Genomic DNA, 24,102 nt, shown 5'->3' on the forward strand with positions numbered 1-24,102 from the left:
TTCTTTAGAGACAGATGCTCTAGTACCGATTTGTGGAGTGTACAGTAAATAGCTTTTATGCATTGCGTCCTCTGTGGGCTTATAAATGTCCTGTAGCCGTTGCATTACGTTGTCCAGCAGAGCAGTACTACTGTCGGCCTGTTTACAACAACATAATATTACATTTTTTATATATATAAATGGTTTTATAAAGAGTACAATGCAAAGACACTTACAACGCGTAGATAAAATTCACTCGGCGACACAAAATGAGTTATTGTAATGGGGAGGGATTCATTTTTTTCCATAAGTACGACATTCGGCAATGTGATCAAATTCACTAGCTTGTCGTGCTGAAAATGGAAGATTTTAATTAAACATAGCAACAAATTTCTTTCGATAATGACATAATTATGAAAACCAAATCTTACTAGAGCTTCGTTTACATAGAAGTTGAATGATCCATAGCCCAAAAAGAATAGCGCGTCTCGTATGGACAATGGATACATATCTCTCCAAACGACGTCTACTTCTATGACTTCACCCAGAGTTTCCATTGGATACACGTAAAACGTTCCAGACTTGTTAAACATCAGTTCACAAAAAAGTTTGTATGCTTCGTTGCACCATCCAAGTTGTACATTAGGTTTCAAGTCATAGAGAGCACAGTGGATAGCCAACGGAGGTATCGATTTTACCTTGAACGGAACATTTCGAATTCTGAAAAAAAACAAATAGTACCCCTATTGATTTCTAATCATATGATAATTAAATAAGGATTAGCATGTACTTGTCATGTTTAACGGTTTCCGTGAACCCATAATCGATGCTATGAACTGTGTACAACATTTGTCCGTCTTCTTCATAGCTGTTCATTACGTTGCAACGACACCAATTTTTGTGGGAAGTCAACACGGAATACACTACACAATCTAGAAATAATATATTCATTATTCCATTGTAAGTAAAAGATTAGCATACAAAAATATGTTTTCAAACATAAACAGCTACTAACTCTTCTCGATGTTTTCTACATTTCTGTGCTTTGTGATTGCGTACTTGGCCAGCTCTTCTTTGATCATTGATAGTATATCGTTGTTGGCCAGGAGTTGAAGATAAAAGTCTGACGGAGCGTTGACGGCAGTCACAATTACGGGCTCGACGACATTCTTGGAAATCATTTTAATGGCAATCGAATCATGCGTAACGGTAGTAGGCAATGGATCACGGGCAATGACGTCGGAAGACCCTGAGGTAACGCTATCTGAAACGGTGGAAACACTCGACACCGACACCGGCCTCTTTGATAATTCTGCACACGGAAATATAAAACAGTGATTAAAACAAATTATACAAAATTACATGACATCCAACAAGCCATTTACCGTCATCACTTATGCAGATTGTTGTTTTTATCTTATAGTCTGGCGGAAACTCTGTTGAATATCCGAAAATGTAAGTATCAGACGTATCGAAGTTGATAGTGAAACAATTTTGAATTGAATCGAAAAGACTGTCTTCCATTTGAATCGAAGGCTGGACTTTGTTTTTTTTTGCGATCGAATAACTGGTGTCCAACATGTTCTTAATGTCGAAGATGGCATTTTTCAATACAAAGGACGACAAATTTTTCTGCTTTATTGACTGGTCGAATAACATCAAATTTTTTTGCAATTCCTAAATATTAAAATGAGTTCCTCAATTATTATGAAATTATAATTTTAAAGTAAAAAAAAAAAGTTGGATTTGGTCCAACATATTCCAAATGCTGTAGTTCATTATTACATCGATTAAACCGTTGAGTTGGTTTAGGATTTTATTCATCGAGTTTATGTCGGCATGTTCAGATTTGTCCAACAAATCCAAAAGTGACTGTTCTTTATTCTGTAAAGCGCCAATCACCACAGACATGTAAGTCGATACGGTGTGTTTGATTTCGTCAACCGAAGTGTATTTCTTTTTTGTACGGCTATTCTGGAACGCCTGTACTTCCACGTTGAAGTTCTGAAAACCAAAAAAATAAATATACACATTAACATAATATAAATTGAAAGAAAAAAAAATTAAAATTAAATTTAGTAACCCCAAAGAGAATGAAAAAAAATAAACAGCCAAAGTTTCTTTTGTATTTAATTAATAATAACCTTCTTCTGAAGATATGTTTTTGTACGAAAAAAACTTTCATCATAACGTTTTATTTTAGGGCAACTGACTTAAATATTTGTTATCGTTGTGATTCCATCGTTAGATTACTAACCCGTTTAATAAACAAATGTTAGGTTATTTGCTCACATTCGTGAAATTTTATTTGTTTTGGTTTGATCAGGTTTTGACGCGCCTCAACTTTTCCTTTTGTATTGTATTTGTCTTATTAGAAAAGTGGGCGGGACGGGACCAGTTGGTAAGCGGAAACAACATCGTAAAGCTTTGGCTAAACGATTCGTTTGAATGGAATAGTATACTTGGAAGCAACGCTACAATTATTATTATTCGTGTATAAAATAGATTTACAATATTAACAGCCAAAAGAGGAAAGGAAACTCGCATCACGGATAACCTTCTCACACCACGGCGTCCTTGCGCTCCCACAACAACCGTAAGGCGACACCGCTCCGAACTATTATATTAATAATAATAATAATAATAATAATAAGCATCCACATTCATCGTAAGGCACGACACATAGAGCTGATGACTTAACTGTCCGTTGTCGGTGTTGTGAACGCTAAAAGAAAATGTATATGAAAAAAAAAAAAAACAGATTTCCAAAAAACCTTTACAATGACCCCGTCAGAATTCGGATTGTGTGTACATATTATGTACAGTGCGCTACTAATAGCCGACTTAACAACACTGTACATCCTCGTCGACATAAAACCCTTCCTCGTCGCGCACACACTTCCCCTTCCGGTGTGCGATTCGGATCGCTCCTTCGGGTTAGGCTGACCGAGGCCACGGCAAAGCAGTCGCGTGACCGGTCATGGGCCCAGCAGAGCCAGCACGAGTGAGCCGTCAACGGGCTTCCTTGAACGTTCTCGCACAGACAAAAAATCGTCGGTCGCGCGACCACCGGACCAAAAGAAAAGAAAATCATAAAACATAAAACGATTGAATTATTTATCGAAACGCGTCCGAATCGTCGAACGACCGCGAAACAAGAAAAATTGTTTAAAAAAAATGTTATCCAAAAAAATCTGCGCCGTTCTCGTGTGTACGACGCTCGCGACGGCCGTCGTCTTCGTGTCCACCGTTGGTAAGTACCATATTATTCTCGACAATTATTATTGTTTTTGGATTCGACCACCGAGAAGGATCAGGTATTTTTGGTTTTAAAATGATGTGTTTTCATTTATATATGTATATATATATATATATTTATTTATGTGTCTGACGTAGCCTATATATATATATATATATATATATATAAGAAATCGTACACCAATGTTACTACTTTAGTACGACGCCAATGTTTTTAACAAATTCACTCCTTCCGCTTTAAAATCGATAAAAACGCCAAACAAATGTACACGTGTTCAACTTAAAACTACTGCAGATAAAACACTACCGATATACTGTGAAAAACCAAAAAAATATAATTAACCCTAGGAAGGGTGAAAACTTTTTATATTTTTCGCTTTTTTTAGGTGTAGCTTTTGGCTTAAAATCTGGAAATTAGACAGAAGGTAGGTCTAGTGTGACCTTAAAACGTAATCACTTTATTCAATCTTTATTTTGAAGAGGAAAATAAAAAAAAACTAATAACAACACGGTTACAAATATGGTATATTTATACAAAACATATAAAATAAATAATATATTATAATTTATACAAAACGTAATACCTACTTGTTGATATGCATTTATTATTTTTTGTTAATATTTAATTTTCCACTTAACCGAAACCAACTCTTACTGGTACCGAAATGAAGTGCCTTTATGGGTAGTTAATTTTTTTTTTAAACGTTAAATAGGCATATAAAACGTTTTTCACTGTATTTTAATAATAAATAGCATTTATTATTAACATTTCTGTGTTCTGTAGTGGCCATAGTGTCTTACAATTTTAGCGGCGCTTACGACAAACAATAATATACGTCATACATCAGAAGCAATAAGTGAATAAAAAATATGCAGACACTCGAAAGAGACAAAAATTATAAAAATGCAAAACGATAAGTTTTCAGGACAGCAGTTAAAAAAACAACCCTTAAACATAAGAAATGTATTGTAAATTCAATGGTTGACCTTTTATCAAATTTAATTCACCAACATATAAATAAAGAATGAACGTTCTTTTGTCAAACTATTTTTATGGTTAATTGATTTTCCATTTGTTGTCTCAAAATCGACATATGGCTCTCGAGTACATAAAACCGTTCTATAGTAAATCTATTTGCCGAGCTGTTACCTAACGTACGATACTAAATCTGTTTATCTATAAGCTGTAGAGATTTTTCAATAAAATATAACATTACTGGAAAAACCTGATTTTTCAAAGTTCGTGAGTCGAGTTTTTGCGTTGAAACATTTTTAGTACAATCCTACGACGAACTCGGAACGTGTTCTTCTTTAATCCAGAGAATATCTTTCACCCATTTGCAATTTCTACACTCTTGTCTACCTTTATATTATAGTCTGTTTGATTAAAACCGCGTGTAATTTGGTCGATTCTACAACACAAATCCTTTAAGTACACACACACACACATGTGCACCATTCCGAATGGTTTGCCATTATGGCGTGCCATCACAAAGAAACAGGTTTTCCGGCATCGAACGTTTGTTTTTATTTATTTTATTTGGATTATCGCCAACGGACGACAACGACAAGATCCAAGTGCTCGGTCAATTAAACTATTGTCTATACCCGCATTCAAATCTCCACAGAACTTTGATATAAGGTGCCTGCACCCCGGTCGTTAATTACTACCAAGAGATGTTTTGAAAATAGCTTCGAGGTCAGAACACATCGAATTTTTGCCTCATTATATACCTATATAAGGCGCCACTATAGTAGGGCTAAGAAAATATACCGGCTACGATATGAACACATGGCTAAACGGATAAATGTCAAATTAAAGGTGACAAATTATTAAACAGTATGTTTGCCTAAACTATAATAATATATTAAAACGACAACGCCTCAATACAACTATTTATTTCCAATAACGAAAAAACAAATTACAAACAGAACAACACGATAGCTATTCTCTTATTATAATCTTAAAGCTTACGGCTAACCTAACGGTCTTTAAACAAATATATTACAAATGTGAAAGGCGTGTACTATTAAACGTATAAAAATGATATTTACATTGATATTTAATTTTCTACATAATAATGTGCGCCCGTGAAACACACATTGCTCACCTATTACTTAACAGGCGCATTAAATATTATTAATATTTAATTACTGTTTTTAGTGAGTTTTAGTGAGAAATATGATAAGTCTAAAACTATATTTTTTTTTTGAAAACGATAAAAACCATAGGTTAAACGATAGGTTTTTATGGTCTTTTGAAAAATTTCAATTTTAGACATGTTTCTCACAAAAACATCCACTAACCAGTAAACCATGTATGCCCCATATTTTTACTTATAGATAGGCGCAAACAAAGTTGAGTTCGATTGCCTCAAAAAACCATTAAAAAAATTTAAATCAAACGATTGATAGAACTGAAATTGAAATCTTTTCAACGTAAGACCTTACACTAAAACACGTTTTTATAGTCTGCTTCATATTTAGCCTCTCGATATACTCACTCGTGTATAGTAATAGACTAAATGATACCGTTTTTGACATTGGTCCATACCTTTAACCTATCCTAGCCTAGGGTTGATAATTGTATGATTACGAAGGCGGCGGTTAACGGGGCAAGGGAATAGGAAGAAGGCGTTTTGGCGAAAACATTTCGAGAACAAGGTAAAGCAGTGTACCAGTCTTTTGGTCGAGAAAGGTTTGCGGGTAGACGAATGCACGCCACAAATAAATATTATATACAAGTATAATGATATCGTGTTAACGCCACGCCTCCAAGTCACGTATTTAGAACACTACTCGGCCTGACCGCCTCCGGGGCAAACACGACTTGGCCATTTTTAACGACTAACGACGACTACGATTGGGATAAAAAAAAAATGATACATAAATATTTTTATTTATATATCTATATAAAAAAAAATCGTATCATAATAAACAAAACGACGCCTACCGCGCGACTAAAGCTCGACCGAAATTTAAAAAAAAAAAAAAAAACCGGGAGCCAATAACATGATATCATATAACCCCCTTAAGGTCAAAATCGTGTTGGCAAATAACGTCTCGCAAGACCTCGACCGACCGCGGAGACGAATGTGGCTAAGTAGTACTTACTGCTGAAAAGCATGTAGCCGCGATTTGAGTTTTAAATTTAGCGTGTGCACTTTTGAAATTAGCTCTCTTTCGGTGCAGTCTTACGGGAGAGGTCGACAAGGTGGTCGTTTGTAGAGGCGAACTTATCATGTTATGGATCGGTGGGAAAGAGGAGGAGGTCATTCACAGTATGCAATACCAATAATAAAAATATATGACCTAATCGCGAGGAGGAAAAAACCATAAGTCAGAACAAAAAATACTCAATGTTGGTAATTGGAAAATCGATAACCTAACTAAACAGGGCCTACAATCATCATGTTGTTTAAAGTGTAAAAAAGAGGTTTAACGGATGAGATAGTCGCGAGGATATACTATTGTCCGTAGCCTCATACCTTTTTACAATTTCAATTCCTTGAACTTAGGCAAAGCAAATGAATGTTTAAAAATGTAAGTCCACTCAGATCGTATGTAGGAGGACTAAAGCCCCCACGGGCTAACCGCCAAAATATATGAACATTACCCACCTCCTATTAAAATTATAACAATAATTATGGTTATTATAACGACGGTAAACACCTTTGTGTGAATTGGCAAAATAAAAATATTATACTATATTATTATCATTAGTTGAGAAACAATAGTCTCATTAATGCCAGCAAACTTACACACAACGTTGGTGGACGGGGTGACGGACAACAATTCATGAATAACGCGTGCACACACTTATACTCACGGCTAGGCAATATTATTATTATCATTCGAGTTGATAATTATGACCTATGCTATGAGGTCACGTCTGTGTTCGGGTTGGCGCACGCCAACGCGTGCCCCGACGTTATTGTGAAATAAAAGAGAGAGAAAAAAATATTTATAATATATAACATACACGCATATATAATATAATAACACGAAACGATATTATGACGGTGTCACTTTCGAACGAATCCATTATTCAACAATCGGTCGAGCAATTTATAAAAATTGTAAAAAAAAAAACATTAAAAAAAGTGATAAAAATATTTGACAGATGACATCTATGACTGTCGGGGGGTAAAACCAAATTTCAGTTAGTCACCGCCAAAAAATTTGGCAAAAACCAGGTTAGGTTAGGTTTTCTCGGTATACGCGAGCCAAATAAAAACCATACTCAAGGCGTTTAGTTTCAAAACCAGCTAAAAGACATTTTGAAAACGTTTTTTTTTTTTTTAGTGGCCAAACTATAATACATGGTATGTAAAACTATTATTGAATATCGAATTAAGATTAAAACTCAAACTGTGTTAGGAAAATCTTGGTTGGTTTCAAAATCGCCCATCTGAAGAAATTATTTGTCGTTTGTGAAAATTGCTTATAGCTGGTTTTGTAACTAGATCCCTCATTTTTGGTCAGACACTAAACCGTTGCCTACCTATCGAGGACGATCAATGGAGGTCAATCAAAAATGCTCAAATCATAATGTCACAATACAAAGTATGTAGGTCTTAAAGAGTTATCTCTCGATTGTTCTGCACAACGAGTATAACAGTATCCGTTATTTAATTACATAATAACGTTATAAACGCTTAACCAAGAATGAAAAAAAAAATAAACACTTTCATTTTATGGGCACGTTGTAGTAACAAGAAGAGACTTTAATGCTCGTTGTAGAAAAAAACGATAAATGTTTAAATTTGTCCATCCACGATACAGAAATATACCTTATTTAAAATAAAATAAATATACGTATTTTAATGAAATAAATTCGTCTATACAAACGCAATGTGCAAAATTGTTGAACGAGTTTTTTTTTGTGTGTCAGTTAAACGTAGGTTTTTGTATAACATTATGGTGTTTGCAGACGTATTTAATTTTCAGTTTTGTATCTCATTGACTTGTTTGTGCAGACGGTTCGGAAGACGGCGAGAAGTCAAAATCGACCAGAGCTTTGGAGACTCGCAATGAAGGCGAAGACGACTTGGACCAGAGAGACCGACTCGACGATGACGGCAACAACGACGGCGAGGACGACGAAGACACGACCAAAGTACCACCTGGTTTTTTGAGTCCTTCGGTCCGAGAGTACTTGGAACTCGGCCGGTCCATACCGGGTAAGCAAGATTTACACAACCTTAATAAATAAGTTATGATATTTACCAACGGGGTCTGACGCGCGCGCCGGGTAATTAATCAGCAGGATAGCGCGATGGCGATACAGATGGAACATTGTTTTATTTATATACACACTACATACTACCGTCGCGGTCGCCCAATTGATATGACAACCATAGCACGCGTTACCTAATGTGTTTCGCTAAGCAGCTGCATATGTAATATTCCACGGGACATCATCATCCGAGAGAAAGCTAATTGGACATCCTTGATCAGTGGTTCGAAAATTGTGCCCTCGAAACGGTATCCGATACACTACCGAAGTCGTTATAAAATAACATTTCCAACAAATGAATTTTACCGATAGACAAAAGCCAAGCCCAATAATAGAAAATATGGAGTGTGTAGGAAACTAATTGAGTAATAATGTAACGTCATAATAGATAATCTACGTGATCCGAACGCGTTAGTCTAACCACCTTCACATTTTGAAGACATCGTTGCATAATAGGAATAATTATAATATGGATTTGCTTATTACTTGATAAAATATACAAAAACTGAAAGCGCAATCTCGAAACAAAGAAACGTCCAAAATTAAAAAAACAATTGGGTCATTCCATGTGAAATCCACACAACAATTTTTACTTATACTTTCAACTTTTCCGAAACTTGTATCACTCATTATTAATTCTGATAATGTAAAAATTAACTTCTATACCTACGTTAAAACATAGTCCAACTAATGATTGTGTCGACCTTTAGGACAACAGAAATAAATAAAAGCTAAATTATTTATTAAATTAATTCGTATTTTAGGTAGTTAATTGTAGTAAAATTGTAATTTTGTTTTATGACCAAATCACTGGTTGTTTCAGAATGTTTCAACGGTTAGTCAATATTTAAGATACCGGTATATTTTTTCAAAATTTGGTTGGGGAATGGCATTGTAAAAGTGCTAACACAGTGTAGGTTACATAGCATACTTGTCAGGTTCAGTTCACCGTTCAATCGACAATTGTTAATTTGATAAAAAGTGAACTGTAATATTAATATAATTAAAAATAGTGATAAATAATAATATGATTTTAGTCTTTTTAATCTTTATAATTTTTTTAAGTCTATTTAAAAATGTAAGTTTTCTGGCTAATAAGAGTTCTCTATTTGTTGAAGTATTACATAAAAACGCCTTAAAAGCTTTCGACTACTTGGATGGTCAGATGTGAATTTTGTAACAGGCCTAACCGACCACGGGGGGCCTCTATAAATAATGTTTATCGAATTACAAGATAAAATTGAACGGTACGTTAAACGACCACTAACGCACGTTGATGCAACGCAGCATAATTAAAAGTTACAATATATATATAATTATATTATCCAATATCTACCATACTTAATAATTATACAATGTCTATGGAAGTATCCACCCACGTGTTCAGTTTTTTGATTAGGTTAGGTCATTAATATATGTAACGGTCACACTCACACTATAATAATAGGACGTGCCTAGTTTACACGAGGAGCATTTCTACATTGAGCGTTAAAATAAAAAATTAAAAAAAAAATCTAGTTAACAGAAAGACCCGTTGACGTATGGACTTAGTAATAGTCCATAATCAAAAAGCGTGCGTTTTGTTTAATTGTGTAATACGTTAAGAGCAAACAAGTAAATCTATAGGAAAATTTAAGTTTAAGACTTTATTTTAATTTGAAATTAGGCAGTTTTCGATAAACTATTATTAGACCGTGTATAGTGTTATAAACCTTTGGAAATTTGTAAAACTCATTACTTAATAACTCATTTTTTGATAACTTAGTCCTCGAAATTTAGTCGAGTCTTTTTTTGTAAAGAAAATGTGTTAACCTAACTCAGATCAGTTCCTCCGAGACAAATTTTTTTTTATCAATAAGGATTTTCTTTTGACTATGTCACTATATAGATGACTACTTATAGGACCGATATTGTATAGAACGATTAAGCGTTCTGTGTGGCTTACGAACAGTAACGGTGGGCTGCTGGGTTGGTTTTAAACGAGAATAATAATACCACTGGTTATAACACATTACTACTAAGTATACACTTGGTTGCAAAATGTCTATTATGAAAATCGTTTAGCGCAGGCAATGCAAATGTACGTGTGTGCGTTAAAAAGTAGGTTTTTGGATAGGTATACTTAACAAACGGTTTTTTTTAGGTGGTCGTGTTACGCAAATGTTCGATCGGGGACGAACGCCGTCGTCCATTACAATCAGTCTGTCGCATCATAAATACTAAATCATTTAAGTATACTCGTTGTGTACCCACGTCAGGTGGCGTTTTGTAAGTCCACGGTAAATACCTGGGGGGGGGGACAACAATTATTATCGTTTTCAGTTATCATGTTCGCGCATTTGGCTACCAAGTCCGTAGGTTTTATCCGTGATCGATTAGGCACGACGCTGTGCACAACTCACAATGCACTTTTGAAGCTATTGCCAAGTTAACTAGACGTGCAAAGACCGGGTCTTGATTCGACGAGAAAAATCGAGGTACCGTTTTCTTCACGCGCCTAGCGTAGGCTTCAAGGTCAAGAAAAAAACTGTCTAATTTATCAATTTTTATCGTTTAAGTCGACACAAACGTATCACATATGGATCTTGCAAAGCGCAAAAATAATACAACAACGGGACGGACTGGTACTGGGTTTGACGGGTTGCCCCAATAAATTAGAAAGGATAATAAATAGAATACACCGGCAACGCGTTAACAGAGCAATAGCATAATAAACCAATTAACCGTTGTTAAGGCTAAGCCCCGTCGGCGTACATAGTAGGACAATCGAATGTTATACGATTTTGGCGTTGCAATCAAGGTCAAAAGTCAATCGGTCGTTGTATAATAATATATTATCATATACTCTAGTGAACTCTGTATCTATCATCTTTATAATACAAACAAACCGTCCTAAAATATACTCAGCACTCCGTTTGACTTTAACGTCAACTAAAACAAACAATGAAATTATAAAAAAAAAAAAAATCTGAATTGTCAGCTAGAGCGGTGAATTTGTGAGAGTATACAAATTAACATGTTTTTTAATTCAGCAAATGTTTTGTAGACAACAACAGTAGCAAAGTTTATATCAATAAGCAAACGATAATGCCTTTTTTTTAAAAAAATAATTACATTCATTTTGAAACGAGAGAAAGAATCATTTCACATTGACAGAATTTTTTATTTCATTTTTCTAAACGGTAAAAATCAAACGAATACTAGTAAATTTGATGAAATTTCATATAAGAACAAAATACAATTTGTGTTTTCCATGTGTTCTTATGTTTTTATTTCATTTCTCTTTCAAAAATTGTTTTTTTTTTTTTAAATGGTTAACCGTACAGTTAGTTCTCAACATTGACAAATCAACAAGTGTACAAAATATACAGAATTTTGTTTTAATTAAAAAATATTAACCACTTATTCTAAGAATAAATTGACATATTATATACAACACATTTGTTCGTCACACAGGTAAACCGGGCACGGACTACCCCGTGCTGGCCGTGGTGCCGTACACGGATTTCTACTGCGACGACCAACCGTATCCCGGGTTCTTCGCCGACGTGGACACCAGGTGCCAGGCGTGGCACTACTGCGACATCGACGGACGCCAGGCGTCGTTCCTGTGCCCAAACGGCACGCAGTTCAGCCAGGCGGTGTTCGTGTGCGACTGGTGGTTCAACGTGCGGTGCGACCTCAGCAAAGAGTTGTACCACATCAACGAACGGCTGTACCGGACCACCCCACGGCCGGACCGACCGCACAGGGTTGTCACCAAAGAGCTATTGGACAAGATATTCATCTGACCACACTCACTCTCCCCCCTTTCCCGTTACGCCCCACACTTCTACCACACTAACTCGGCTCTGCTATTACAAGAATTCACATATACATAATAAATGAAAAAAAAAAAAACAAATCATTACCGTAGCAGACTAGGGAGACACGTTCATTAGAAGTGCCAAAAATCAACTCTAACCCTTTTGGTTTTCAAAAATTTCTTTTTCTTTAACTGTGTCTACTTGTTTAATTATCATAGCTTGACTTAACCGTCAGGCGGGGTCTTGCGGTCGGCCATGCATCATCGGACAAACGTTTTTAATTTATATTTGTCCGCAACGAGCGTGAGAAACGAACGAGTTTCAAAATTAATTTAATATTTATTCATAAATTTCATTATCTGCAATCCAATCTGCTGTCGGTCGCTAAACCCAACATTGATTAGACACCTAACGATACACGACTCGTGTAAAATACGTTTGATTAATTTAAGTGCTAATAACGAATCAATTTACCGTCCAACACACACCGTTGAATCTAATTAAAAACAATTTTATAGCTTCTAGCTATGTACATAATATACAAGTGGTAGTTAATATTTTATGTCTAAAGCGGTCACGCCAATTTATAAGAGTTAACCAATGCAAAACTATGCAATTATAGTAATCACCCTTTCGTTATTCAAGAATAAAATAATGTACAACGAGAACCCACCAAATCTGTGAAATATATATATTTTTTAAATAAATACCAATTATATCAATTCGTTAACGTTATAATTTATTATAAAATATGTAATTAATTTCTTTTTATTGTAAACCCTTTGAAAAAAGTACTAGATGAAATACTAAAATCGTTATGTTTTTAAACCCTACAAACTATGTTACAATATCAGCTACTATGTAAAATATATTAATGTACATTTTATGTAAAGACAATAATAAAAACAACAACATAAGTCGGTGTGTTGTCCTTTTTTTTATACAAGCGAATACAATTTATTTCAAGGTTCGCCGTGGGATAAAAATATTGTGCGCACCGTGCTGTGAGCTTAACACTAATTGATAAACACGGATACAGATATGTCTATATTAATTATAGCAATCCGGGTTGGCGCCTTTAAAGCATTATGTTTTTAATTTGAAAACCTGTGTTTTTTCTTTAAAAAAAAAAAAACATTAAAAACACCAACAATATCATAATAATGCCAAGATTTTTAAATCTAACTGATGATGTAACTGAACAATTCTACCTCTTCAAGCATTTTAACAACACATCAATTGTTAGATCTGATGTGAATAATAATTATTTAACCGATTTCAAAACGAGATAATATATTGTTTCAACACCGTCATTGAATAGTACACATTAGAAATAAAATAAAAAATTAATATCTATTGTACATGCATTTATGGTGAATTTCCACTTATTCTACTTGTCGATTTAACACTAAAGACAATGAACTCGTAAGCTCTTGTGAAATACAAAAGAACTAACGACAATAAGCCAAGATGTGCTTGTGTACTAAAACACAATTGGATATTTTTGAAAAACATGAAGCAGTGTCTTCTAGAATAGTGAATAAAATACCAACTGGAACATTAAATTAAAAACTGCAGTACAAAATATATCGGCTTAATGAACCGTATCTGTCTATATATATATATATATATACATACAGTTATTCTATGTATTTATTTTAAGTAACAACACTGTGGCGATCACGTCACCTGACAAGTACGCTTAAGTCACGGGATAGCGTCGAGGCCAACCACTAGTATTATACAGACGTTCAATAAGAGAGCAACGGCTATTTATAATAATAATAATAATGATAAACAAAATGATCACTTATTATATACAAAGATTTAGTTAACAAACAAAACGTTTAAAAGCCATTAGAATCGCGTGGTAAGCAAAACCCTACCGAAGGTTAACACGGATTCATTAAAAAATAAATACTACTGCGTATCGCAACTTATTGTATTATGATTTTTTTTTTTTAAACTTGATACAAAAATTTAGTGTCTTTCAATACTAATCCTGCAGAACAACAATTACAATATGTGACCATAAGAAATCCAAAAGTCACGGTCATTAACTACTAAATACATATTTATTACGGTTAAACGAAAATATTATATAATATCCTACTCGATTAATTTTCGACTAGTCATTGTATTTGATAAAAAAAAGTACCATATTATGCCATGCAAATAGTTAATAAGAATTTTGAAAATAACACAAACTGGTGTCCGTTAGACAAAAATATACATACATTATTTTGTCAAGACAATAATATCATAAACTCGTTTTAGACTGTGTTTTCCAAGATGATTGACTAGGAAAATCATAGGTGTTATAAAGAGATCAACACCCAAACGTAAGTAGAAATTTCCTCTCTCTTGGTTCAAACTTCTCGTTACACCAATACATACTTTGATATTCATTCATTGCATATATTATACATACTTAAACAAATATCATGTCTCTGCAGAAACTACAGTGTGTAGTTCTTAGTCGGATAATTAAATGGCAGATACCTACGCTAATCAAAGTCCTTTCAATCACCATTTCCCTAAAGTTTGTCGATTACAAATTATTATAGTTATAGCTAATAAATCAAAGCTCGATAGGATGGCCACGAAAAATCCTAGAAGGGAAAATATAAACGATTACAATACTTAATGTCACAAAAATTACATGACAGTGTATCGTGAAAAATGAAAAATAGTCCTACAAATCCAACAAGCAATCAAAAAGAAAAAAAAACACTTTGACTTTAAAAGCGATACATTCTCGATTTCATTAGGTTATCAGACAAAAACTACAATAAAAAAAAAAAATCAAATTATTGGGTAATAGCAAATTCAGCATCAACATGAAAAAACCTTACTAATATAATTCCATTTTTGTCACTGGATGACTTGATACAAATAAATATAAAACCAAGTATGTACTCGATTCGTACCCAATAATCAATACTTACAGCTGTAAGAATATTATCAATGAATGATTCTCAAGAACAATACCAATAGGGTCGATCATTCTTATTGATTAAGTCGAATGTATTTTCAAGACAGCAATAATGCCTATAAGAACACTAAAAAGTAAAACTGTATAACAGTGCCTTGGACAATAATTAAACGCAACCTCATACGCTCAGTTGTATGTTGTGTGGTAGAAGTGGATGATTTGTACAGACTGCAGTGAATGATTTGCCGACTTACGCCGGCACACGATAAACAAATAATCGGTGAAAATAACGTTTTACCGATTTTACGACGAATCATATTTTATTATCAACTGCTTTCACCAACGGGCATAACGATAACGGAGATCAATGTCAAGACCAGTTTTATAGAGTATAATATAAAAGAATAATAATTTTATTATTAATATTATCATCATCTCGATCGTCCCCGGGCAAAAGTCAGATTTACCCAAACGGTTTCCTTTGACTTGCGTTCTAATTTATTATCAATGGCGATTAGGTTTTTTCTCGCATGATTAATCGCGAGAAAGTCAAACGAAATTGTAAAACATCCAATTCCGACATAAAAAAGAAATACTACTTATAATAATCCTTTCAGTTAACATAAAAAAAATCGTTTTTTAACAGTCCTAACATATTACGTTTAATAGCCGCCACTCATCTTTAAACGGAACAATCGTCGTCGGACATTCAAAGTATCGGAAATTTAAAGTAAAGGCGATTTGTTAAAAAAAAAAAAAAACGAAGAAGATTGTGTATAAAAAACGGAGCGTGTATATAATTCAATTAATTATTTAAAATAAAAAACGAAAGCGGTCTCCGACACCGGGAATTAGGTTCACATATAAAAACTCAACACGTATACAAGAAAAAAAGAAGTCCACACACACACAGACCGTAGAAAGTTTTTGCTCTCGACTTTGGGTGTAATTTAATTTAATTACAATTCTGGAAACGCGAGAAAAATAACAACGTTAAATAACCATCCGGATGACGCACGGACCGACTCGATAAACAACAACAATAATAATAGGAGAATAAAGTGGTTGGTGTTTTCTTGTATTTTTTTTTTTTAATTATACGCTATTATGTCACTTAAACGTTCAAGGAAACGCGCCAAACAAACGGGACGAATTTAACGGCAATTGGCAACTGAACCCAAACGATTTTTTTTGAGGTCAAATGACATCTTTAACCCCATACGATTTCGTAACAGCTTTGTTTTAATCTCTTAGCTGCGACGAGCCGATTAACAGCTATCGGCCAATAAAATCAAATACATTACAAGCACGTTGTTCAGAAGGTACTTATATCGTCTATTATAATATTATGACGTTTATTTAAACAGAGGTTAACAGAAGTCAGACTTTAATCGCGCTACAGGCGACACCAATTTGACAAAAACGAACATTTTAAAAATACTATAAATAACTCATTTTTTTTTAATAAGCAACTATAAAAGAAATAGATAATTCGAAAAATCTAAATCTCTTAATTGTTCCTAACACAAATACAAATAGCAAAGCATAAATCTCGCATGTGCAAATACAAATTTAATATTTTTTTTATTAACACATTTAATTTTTTAAATGTCGCCGTCGAATGACTAATAGGATCATTAAATAAAAACAAAACACCAGTTACAATCAATAAACATCTAACATTAAAACTTAAGGGTTTTAATGATTAAAATGTCAAATTTTACCTACTGGAAGGGAATTCTAAACAAAACATTTAGTAGTAATACAAGTTATAAAAATAATAACTTTTTCGGAATCTTCCTTTTTTTTAAAATACCCATTACTGTCAAGAGAAATTACATTTTATCAATCGAATTGACATTAAATTTGCTTTCTATACTTTATAGCTAAATTTAGTAAAAAAAATAAAAAATCGTTTTTTTATAGAAAATAGACATTTCCAAACCTAGCGAACGCCATTTACAAGTTGCAACTCAATTTTACTTTTAATAAAGCGATTGTTCCCGTCCACTCTGCTTCAATCGCTATTGCTAAATTACGACTAACCATAGATAAGTTAATAAGAAAAAAACAAAATAAATACTAATATGAAGTAGAAATTGTTTGTAAAAAAAAAATCATGAAAAGAAGTGAGAAAGGAGACCAAAAAAAAAATAATGATTAACTGACTAAAAAAAAAATCGGTCTTTTTATAAGACCTAATTATTATTTTTACAAACTGTTTGCGAAGAAAATTGTACAGCATTTCTTTAGAAACGAAAATAGTAATTTTATAATCGTCAAATAATCATAATTTATTATAAAAAAAACTTCCGGAAATCGTTACAGTTCTTTAAACGCCCATCAATCACCGCAAATGGCACGTTTATCTCTCGATCCGTTTTCATGCAAGTTTCCATAAAAAAATACAACCACAGGTTTAGGTTGCAAGCAAAACGAAATCATTATTTTTATACAGAGTGATTCGCTAACCAAAACTTGACCAAATCAAAAAATACATTTTTAACTGACCACAATGCTATCAAAAATGTTTGGATAAAAAGAACCAGTTTGAAGTTAGGCGAAAGAAAGATAAACTCTTTTCTTACTTTAAAATATTTTTAGCTTGAAAGATAATTATTGAAAAGTGGTTATCGACGAGTCATTACTTTTTATTAATTTAAAAGGCAATTTAATCACTATAGAGCAGCTCTCTTTTATCTGTTTTTTTTTTGTTTATTTAAAGTTAGACTATATATTTGGTCGGTACGTTATCAAAGAATTTTAAAATACAAATGTTATATTTGTAACTTTGTCAACATTTTTTTTTTCTGTTTGTAAAATATTTTAATGCATATGGCAAGGAAAAGGAAGAAAATGAATAACACCTTCCTTAAAGACCAGCGCAATGTTTACTACTATGCAAACAATTACTACAAAATGTAGATTAATAATCCGATAATGATATTATGCATTTTTTGTACATTGCTAGTTAATGCATGTTTAGATACTTTCGAGGATTATATTCTAGAAGACGTTTTTAAATGTACACATTAGTTGAATATGAGAGAAACGATTCCTATTGATGTCTCTTAAGGCCGAAATTGTCAAAGAAGCTAAGACTGAACTGTATTTTAAGCGAATCATCCTGTACATTGCAGATTTATGTTTTGTACAACGATAACAGAAGATTTAGAACCGAAAGCTCACGACTGGCCGCGGTCGACTGACAGACATGACTGTAGTGCGATGAAATTTGATTTGAAACGTTAAATCCGAACAAATGGATGTTTTTTTTTTTTGGCGTTATAATCTCATTTTAAAATTGTATTTTTATTTTGGCGGGCGTCGTCACGTAATGATCTAGTCGCGACGAGATGTGTTCGAGTATTATTAAAACGTGACAAAAATTAATATTATTATTACTATTATCTTGCTTTGGTGTATAATAATAATAATAATAATAATAATATAATACTGTCGATCGGATGTGACCATTGTCGTCTGGATAGCCGGTATTGTATGGTGTTGTATTGGGATGATAGATACAGCAATTGTCAAAAAGGTGCGATGAACTTTTGACTGGACCACCGCCACTGTTTGTACGATTCGTTATTATTTTTATTAATTTTGAAAAAAAGAAAAAATATATATAATAGTAAACGCGTTCCGGGCCAACGACTTTATGGCTCGAGCTGTGCGCTCTGCGCCGTTGTCACCGCACACAATCGTCCTTGTCCTTATTTTACAAGTATTATTATTATTATTATTATTTTACATTACTCTAAGTACACCGCGAGAAGGCAAGTGCACAGACACGTGTTATTATTACTTTGCATTGAGTCTGACAGTCGTCAATGCTCGCGTACATCTCACAGCGATCCGTGCATGACGCGTCGGCATAGACCATTGTTTTCCCCGGTCGGTTGAGACCTTTGGCTCCGGCGAAGGACACCTATTGGATGATAGGCGGAATTCATAGTGGTTTTTTATTGTTTTTTTTTTTTTTATGATCCCTTCAATCATAATTTACATGATACACGACAGTCGGGAACACTGAACGCGTCTATTTGTTTAATGGGCTCTAAATATAATACATACGTATGCACTTAAACCGTTAAAAAAATACCAATAGTCAATACCTACTGTTCTCTGCTTCGAGTCCAAACAAAGAAGAGCCGATAACATAATACACACATTTATTTAACCAAATGAAATTACCTACAAGTTTCACTTTCAACTATTTTTCCTTCAAAAACTTTCCCCGTTCAACCGTTTTGAATATATTAATGTGTATATAATTATTGCCTCTAATTACCCAACTCCGCCTGGGATAACAAGTTTTGTCATAAATCTAGATTTTCGGGTTTCATCATAATTATTAAGATCGCACAGCATATTGTTGAAACCTAATGTAACGTTTGATATAGTATCCAATATATTTGTCATACACGTTTTAATCAACATATATTATAATGTAATGACTATGGAATCTGGGAACAATTTTGTAAAATACCAACTTTCTGCAAATAAAACATGTATTTGTGAAATAAAAGCCGATTTCACTACAATAAAATACCGAAACACAAAGTACATACTTATATTTTTATATGGTCTATTGTATCATTGCATCTGAATTTGAAAATACTGAAGATCCTGTACATGCCATTCTAACGAGTTGCATCTCTAAACGACAAACGCCAGACAACAATGAGTATATTTCTTAAAAATGTGATTATTTTTTTGAAATCTCGCGTTCAACCGAGGCCAAAAGTATTGTTATGTATAATCTGTGGGTCACCAGACGAGTTCAATAAGCCGCACCACAACTACCACCGCTTGTTAATATTGCAAACAAATACCCTCCAAAGGTTGTCAAAATAAATTTTGGTCTGATATCTAATATTTCAGTAATGTATGAATGAAATCCTGTTTAAATATTATTTTCATATTACTTTTAATAATAATATTGAGTAAAAACAAAAATGAATAATATTTAAGAGAAACACTGATGTTTAAATATTTTCTCTCGATAATTTGAAAGCATTTTAAGAATATTTTATTATTACTTCCCATAATATTGCTGTGTGAGCATTTTTGCACTTCTAGTGCTTTCTTTCAATGCAATATATTTTATAAATGTTATAAACTCAACTTGATATTTACGTAAACCGACATAAACAGACGGGTTAATTATTTGATACTGGTTGGAAATCTCGAAATTGAGTGTTACGGACAAAATAACCGTTTACTATTCAATGAAATATTAATTAGCCACTTGTGTATTCCACGCAACAATATAATAAAAAATGAATGGAGAGTAACAAGCCGCAGCGTAGAAAATTAAAAATTTACAATTCGAAAGCCTCGTGGGATTTAATTTATTGTGGAAGTAAAATAATTATAACAAACAATTAACAAATTATAACAACCGTATTATGTATGATGTCTTATTATGTTATCGTCCGGAATCGTTTTGCTAACAACACATAGACCATATTACTATACACAATACAAAACAGTAATTAATCAAACGGTATTTTTTATACATCAATTATAAATGCCATAATTTAACAATTGAATATCATATGCACACAAAGAAAAATCGGATACCGAAGAATGAGTTCTGATGAGACAAACACATTTTAGATTCGATGCAAAGCCGAAAACGTACATGGATGTCGCAATGATGTTTTCTAGGCTGAATCAAATCATACACCGAGGAACATGGAAGACCGTAAGTTGAAAATATACACCCCTTGAAAACTCTCTTAAAGAATAAATACTTTTCAACTTAACAAATACGGCAAGCCAGAACTCTTTGAAAACTGGTCTAATTAGTTCAATTTTTTTTTGGGGTATTTTTTAAATATAGTGTCACAGATATATCAACATTTAAAAAACCAAACAAAATATCATTACCATTTTCCCTAGGATGGAGTGGGACCTTTCAATCAAAGTTGAATGACACCACATCAGTTATTATGAACGTCGTAACATAATTATATGAGTGTTTATTGAAAAACAGTAAGGTCCAAGATGGAATTAATAATTATACTAGTTTCGATGCGGAGCTAAGCTGTTTTTTTTTTTTTGGTTTGTTTATATCATTTTAACAGGTTTTTTTCCCACAACATCTATAAAATCGCGGACAGCGGTTTTTACCTAGTTTTGTCTCTCTGTTAAAATATCCACTTTCGATTTTTTCCGATTAAAAAATCGTACAGCGTAACACGCATTCTACGGACACTCGGTCATCCTATTGGTCTTACACATCAATATCATCAAATAAAAACTGGTAGGCGATAAAAATAATATTTGCTTCAGACCATACTGCACTAATCTGCGGCATCATACGACACCGAAACTCTTTCGTATTATGATTATGATCTTTCGGGTTAAACTCCTATATTGCATAAGTAGTAATACATACGTATTATAATACAACATTGTATTTAAAAAGTAGAACGGCGCCGATTATTAAAATCTCGGACCAGTGTAAAACGTTCAGGTTAACACACGTTAGTGGTTGTAAGAAAAACGACCATCCGGGAATAGACGAGTACCGCGCGGTCAGGCAATGAAAGACATTTTTTAGTTACACAATTAGTACATAAAGACACGAATGCGAAGGTACAACAACAAAATTCGGGACATAAACTTGAACGAATACTTACCTACTTTGAAAATGCCATTTAAATCGAATGAATTTTCAAAATGAAACGCACGTTTTTTACTAATTGGCCGGTAAAAAACAATATTTATAATTAGCCGGGACACGACTGAACACCATTAACGAGAATTTATTCCGCCATATTCGGGTTTCGCTATTGACACAGGGACTGTTATGGTCGCTTAAAGTCGTCGTGGACAATTATTATTGTTGATGTTAACTAATCGAGATTAGAACTGGATCGACTTAAGAGTGCAATTACACCGGCATGACTAATAATGGATAAAGGTCAAGCCGTGTAATTATATCGACATTCAATGGCATTGGAGCTAACAGTGGCCGAGAGCTTACGCTCCAGTGAATCCCCAGCTAGCATCCCGTCTACCATAGCAGTTTTCTAGTTTAGTATAAATAATAATTATTACACTACTCTCAGATATATTATGCTAACAAAACATTCCAATCTGCGCTTAAACCTTGGCCGTAATATTCCAAACGACCGACTTGAAGGGGCTACGCGAACTTTTTGAAACACACCCAGAGCCAATCCTAATTTCATTTAAAACCTTATTACAAATCCGAACGAAAGCGACTACTGAAACTACTGGACCGATCCAGTCGCATAAAAATACCACTTAAACATATTATACACACCAAAATATAATTACAAACTATGAATGCTGCAACTAATTTATTTTATTTTTTATGAGCGAATATAGTTGAACAAGCAGCATACACAAAAAAAATACTAAACATCTTAATGAAAAGAAATTTAGAATTCTAAGTGTTAAAATAGGTATATAAAAAACTCGCTTTTAAATCAAAATTGTCAACTCACAGTTAGACAAGTAATTTAGTGCAAACTTTTATTGGATAGTAATTAGAAGATAAAACATTTTAAACTTTTAAAAATAATAAGAAGCATGATAAAAATATGATGTTTAAGCGTTCAAATACAAAATAATAGCATGGTACGTAACTATTAATCACAATGATGAGACAATAATAGCAACACAAAATATTATATGGAAAATTTCTAAAGTTTTTTCTTGTTTTCTAATTATGTAGTTATTAACCGAAAGGAATTTCGTCGAAATATTTTTATTTGCATATGACTTTTAAAATAAGGGGTTTAAAGGATTTTGATAGTATATTATGATTGACTCATTCAAATTTAGGGGTAGTTTTGATTGTTTTATCTTGTTTGTCTGACGATTGTTTGCAACCATTATAGGTATTTACAATTTATGATTAGTGTAAGAGTAGTTAAAAAATACTATAGATGATATAATTTATTAAAACTTAAAATATATTTGTGCAAATGGCTGTAAAGATTGATGAAATCCTATAATCATTAAGCATTTATTTCATAACAGCAAATGACAATCGATGAAACAATACAAGTCATGATTTAAAACTATCAGCATATTAAAGATATTTTAACAATATAATAATGCTGAAGAAACATTAATGAAAATATATTACTATATAAAACTAGATCCAGACAACCGATAACAATGTTTAGGCAATAATTTAATTAAAAGAAGTAAAAAATAGTATTGTCGGTGATTTCGTATTGGCAAGAGTCAGTCATAGTCGAATTATTCTTAAAAATAAAAATTCATTAAATGCATTTCTTATATTTTTAAGTGGCCAACAAATATTATTATTATTATTTTCTTCAATACAAAACCAGCTTCTATTAGTGCTCTCAGCTTCGGGTTTCTCTCAATGCCTGCCTGGCCATAACCCGGAACGACGCTGAACACTTTTCACTCTAATTGTATAAATAAATGTATGTTTAACTCTAATAATATATATGTACAGATAAACAATCCTCGTACTACAACAGACTACTCACATATTTTAACAATCACTATTAAAAAAGTAAAACTATACTTATTGATGGACTTCAAAACGTATAAAGCCAAGTTTCAAAATTCATAATTTAAAACACAAATAATCGATAAAAAGTATTAATGCAATTTTACTCGATTAAACATTCAATTAAAAACTGTAAAAAAAAAATAAAAACACTAAACTTTGTGACCTTTTATTTAATATTAACTAAATATGTTACAAAATCACTTAGAAGATTCCATATATGCTCGTCTCCTCTTCCTTAATCACAAAAATCGTTTTATAAAACTAATATTTTTGGAATAAATTCCAAGTAATCCCTCCAAAACCGGTTAAGTGAAATTGTTGGTCATAGAACGATAGTACGAGTAAG

At 33.1% G+C, this 24,102-nt stretch overlaps 2 protein-coding genes across 4 annotated transcripts in view; one reads left to right on the forward strand and one right to left on the reverse strand.

Moving 5' to 3' along the window:
* LOC126843787 (RING finger protein 17) overlaps nt 1–24,102 on the reverse strand; it is a 46,270-nt gene that overhangs the window by 1,956 nt on the left and 20,212 nt on the right. For all 3 annotated transcript variants that reach the window (XM_050581560.1, XM_050581558.1, XM_050581557.1), the window contains exons 7-13: nt 1,765–1,983; nt 1,365–1,656; nt 995–1,291; nt 770–911; nt 411–699; nt 216–332; nt 27–138 (exon numbers count right to left, since the gene is read on the reverse strand). In XM_050581560.1, coding sequence (XP_050437517.1) covers nt 27–138; nt 216–332; nt 411–699; nt 770–911; nt 995–1,291; nt 1,365–1,656; nt 1,765–1,983 — 1,468 coding nt within the window. The remainder of the gene's footprint in view (nt 1–26; nt 139–215; nt 333–410; nt 700–769; nt 912–994; nt 1,292–1,364; nt 1,657–1,764; nt 1,984–24,102) is intronic.
* LOC126843798 (uncharacterized) lies at nt 2,935–12,380 on the forward strand. Its single transcript, XM_050581580.1, has 3 exons — nt 2,935–3,232; nt 8,217–8,420; nt 11,933–12,380. The coding sequence occupies exons 1-3, from the start codon at nt 3,157–3,159 to the stop codon at nt 12,265–12,267; spliced, it is 615 nt and encodes a 204-aa protein (XP_050437537.1). The 5' UTR covers nt 2,935–3,156; the 3' UTR covers nt 12,268–12,380.

This window comes from Adelges cooleyi, unplaced genomic scaffold (assembly GCF_023614345.1).
Source record: "Adelges cooleyi isolate 19-005CV unplaced genomic scaffold, UGA_ACOO_1.1 ACOO_flye_CR_arks_rails_tigmint_CR_PRNA_574, whole genome shotgun sequence".
Lineage (NCBI taxonomy): Eukaryota > Metazoa > Arthropoda > Insecta > Hemiptera > Adelgidae > Adelges > Adelges cooleyi.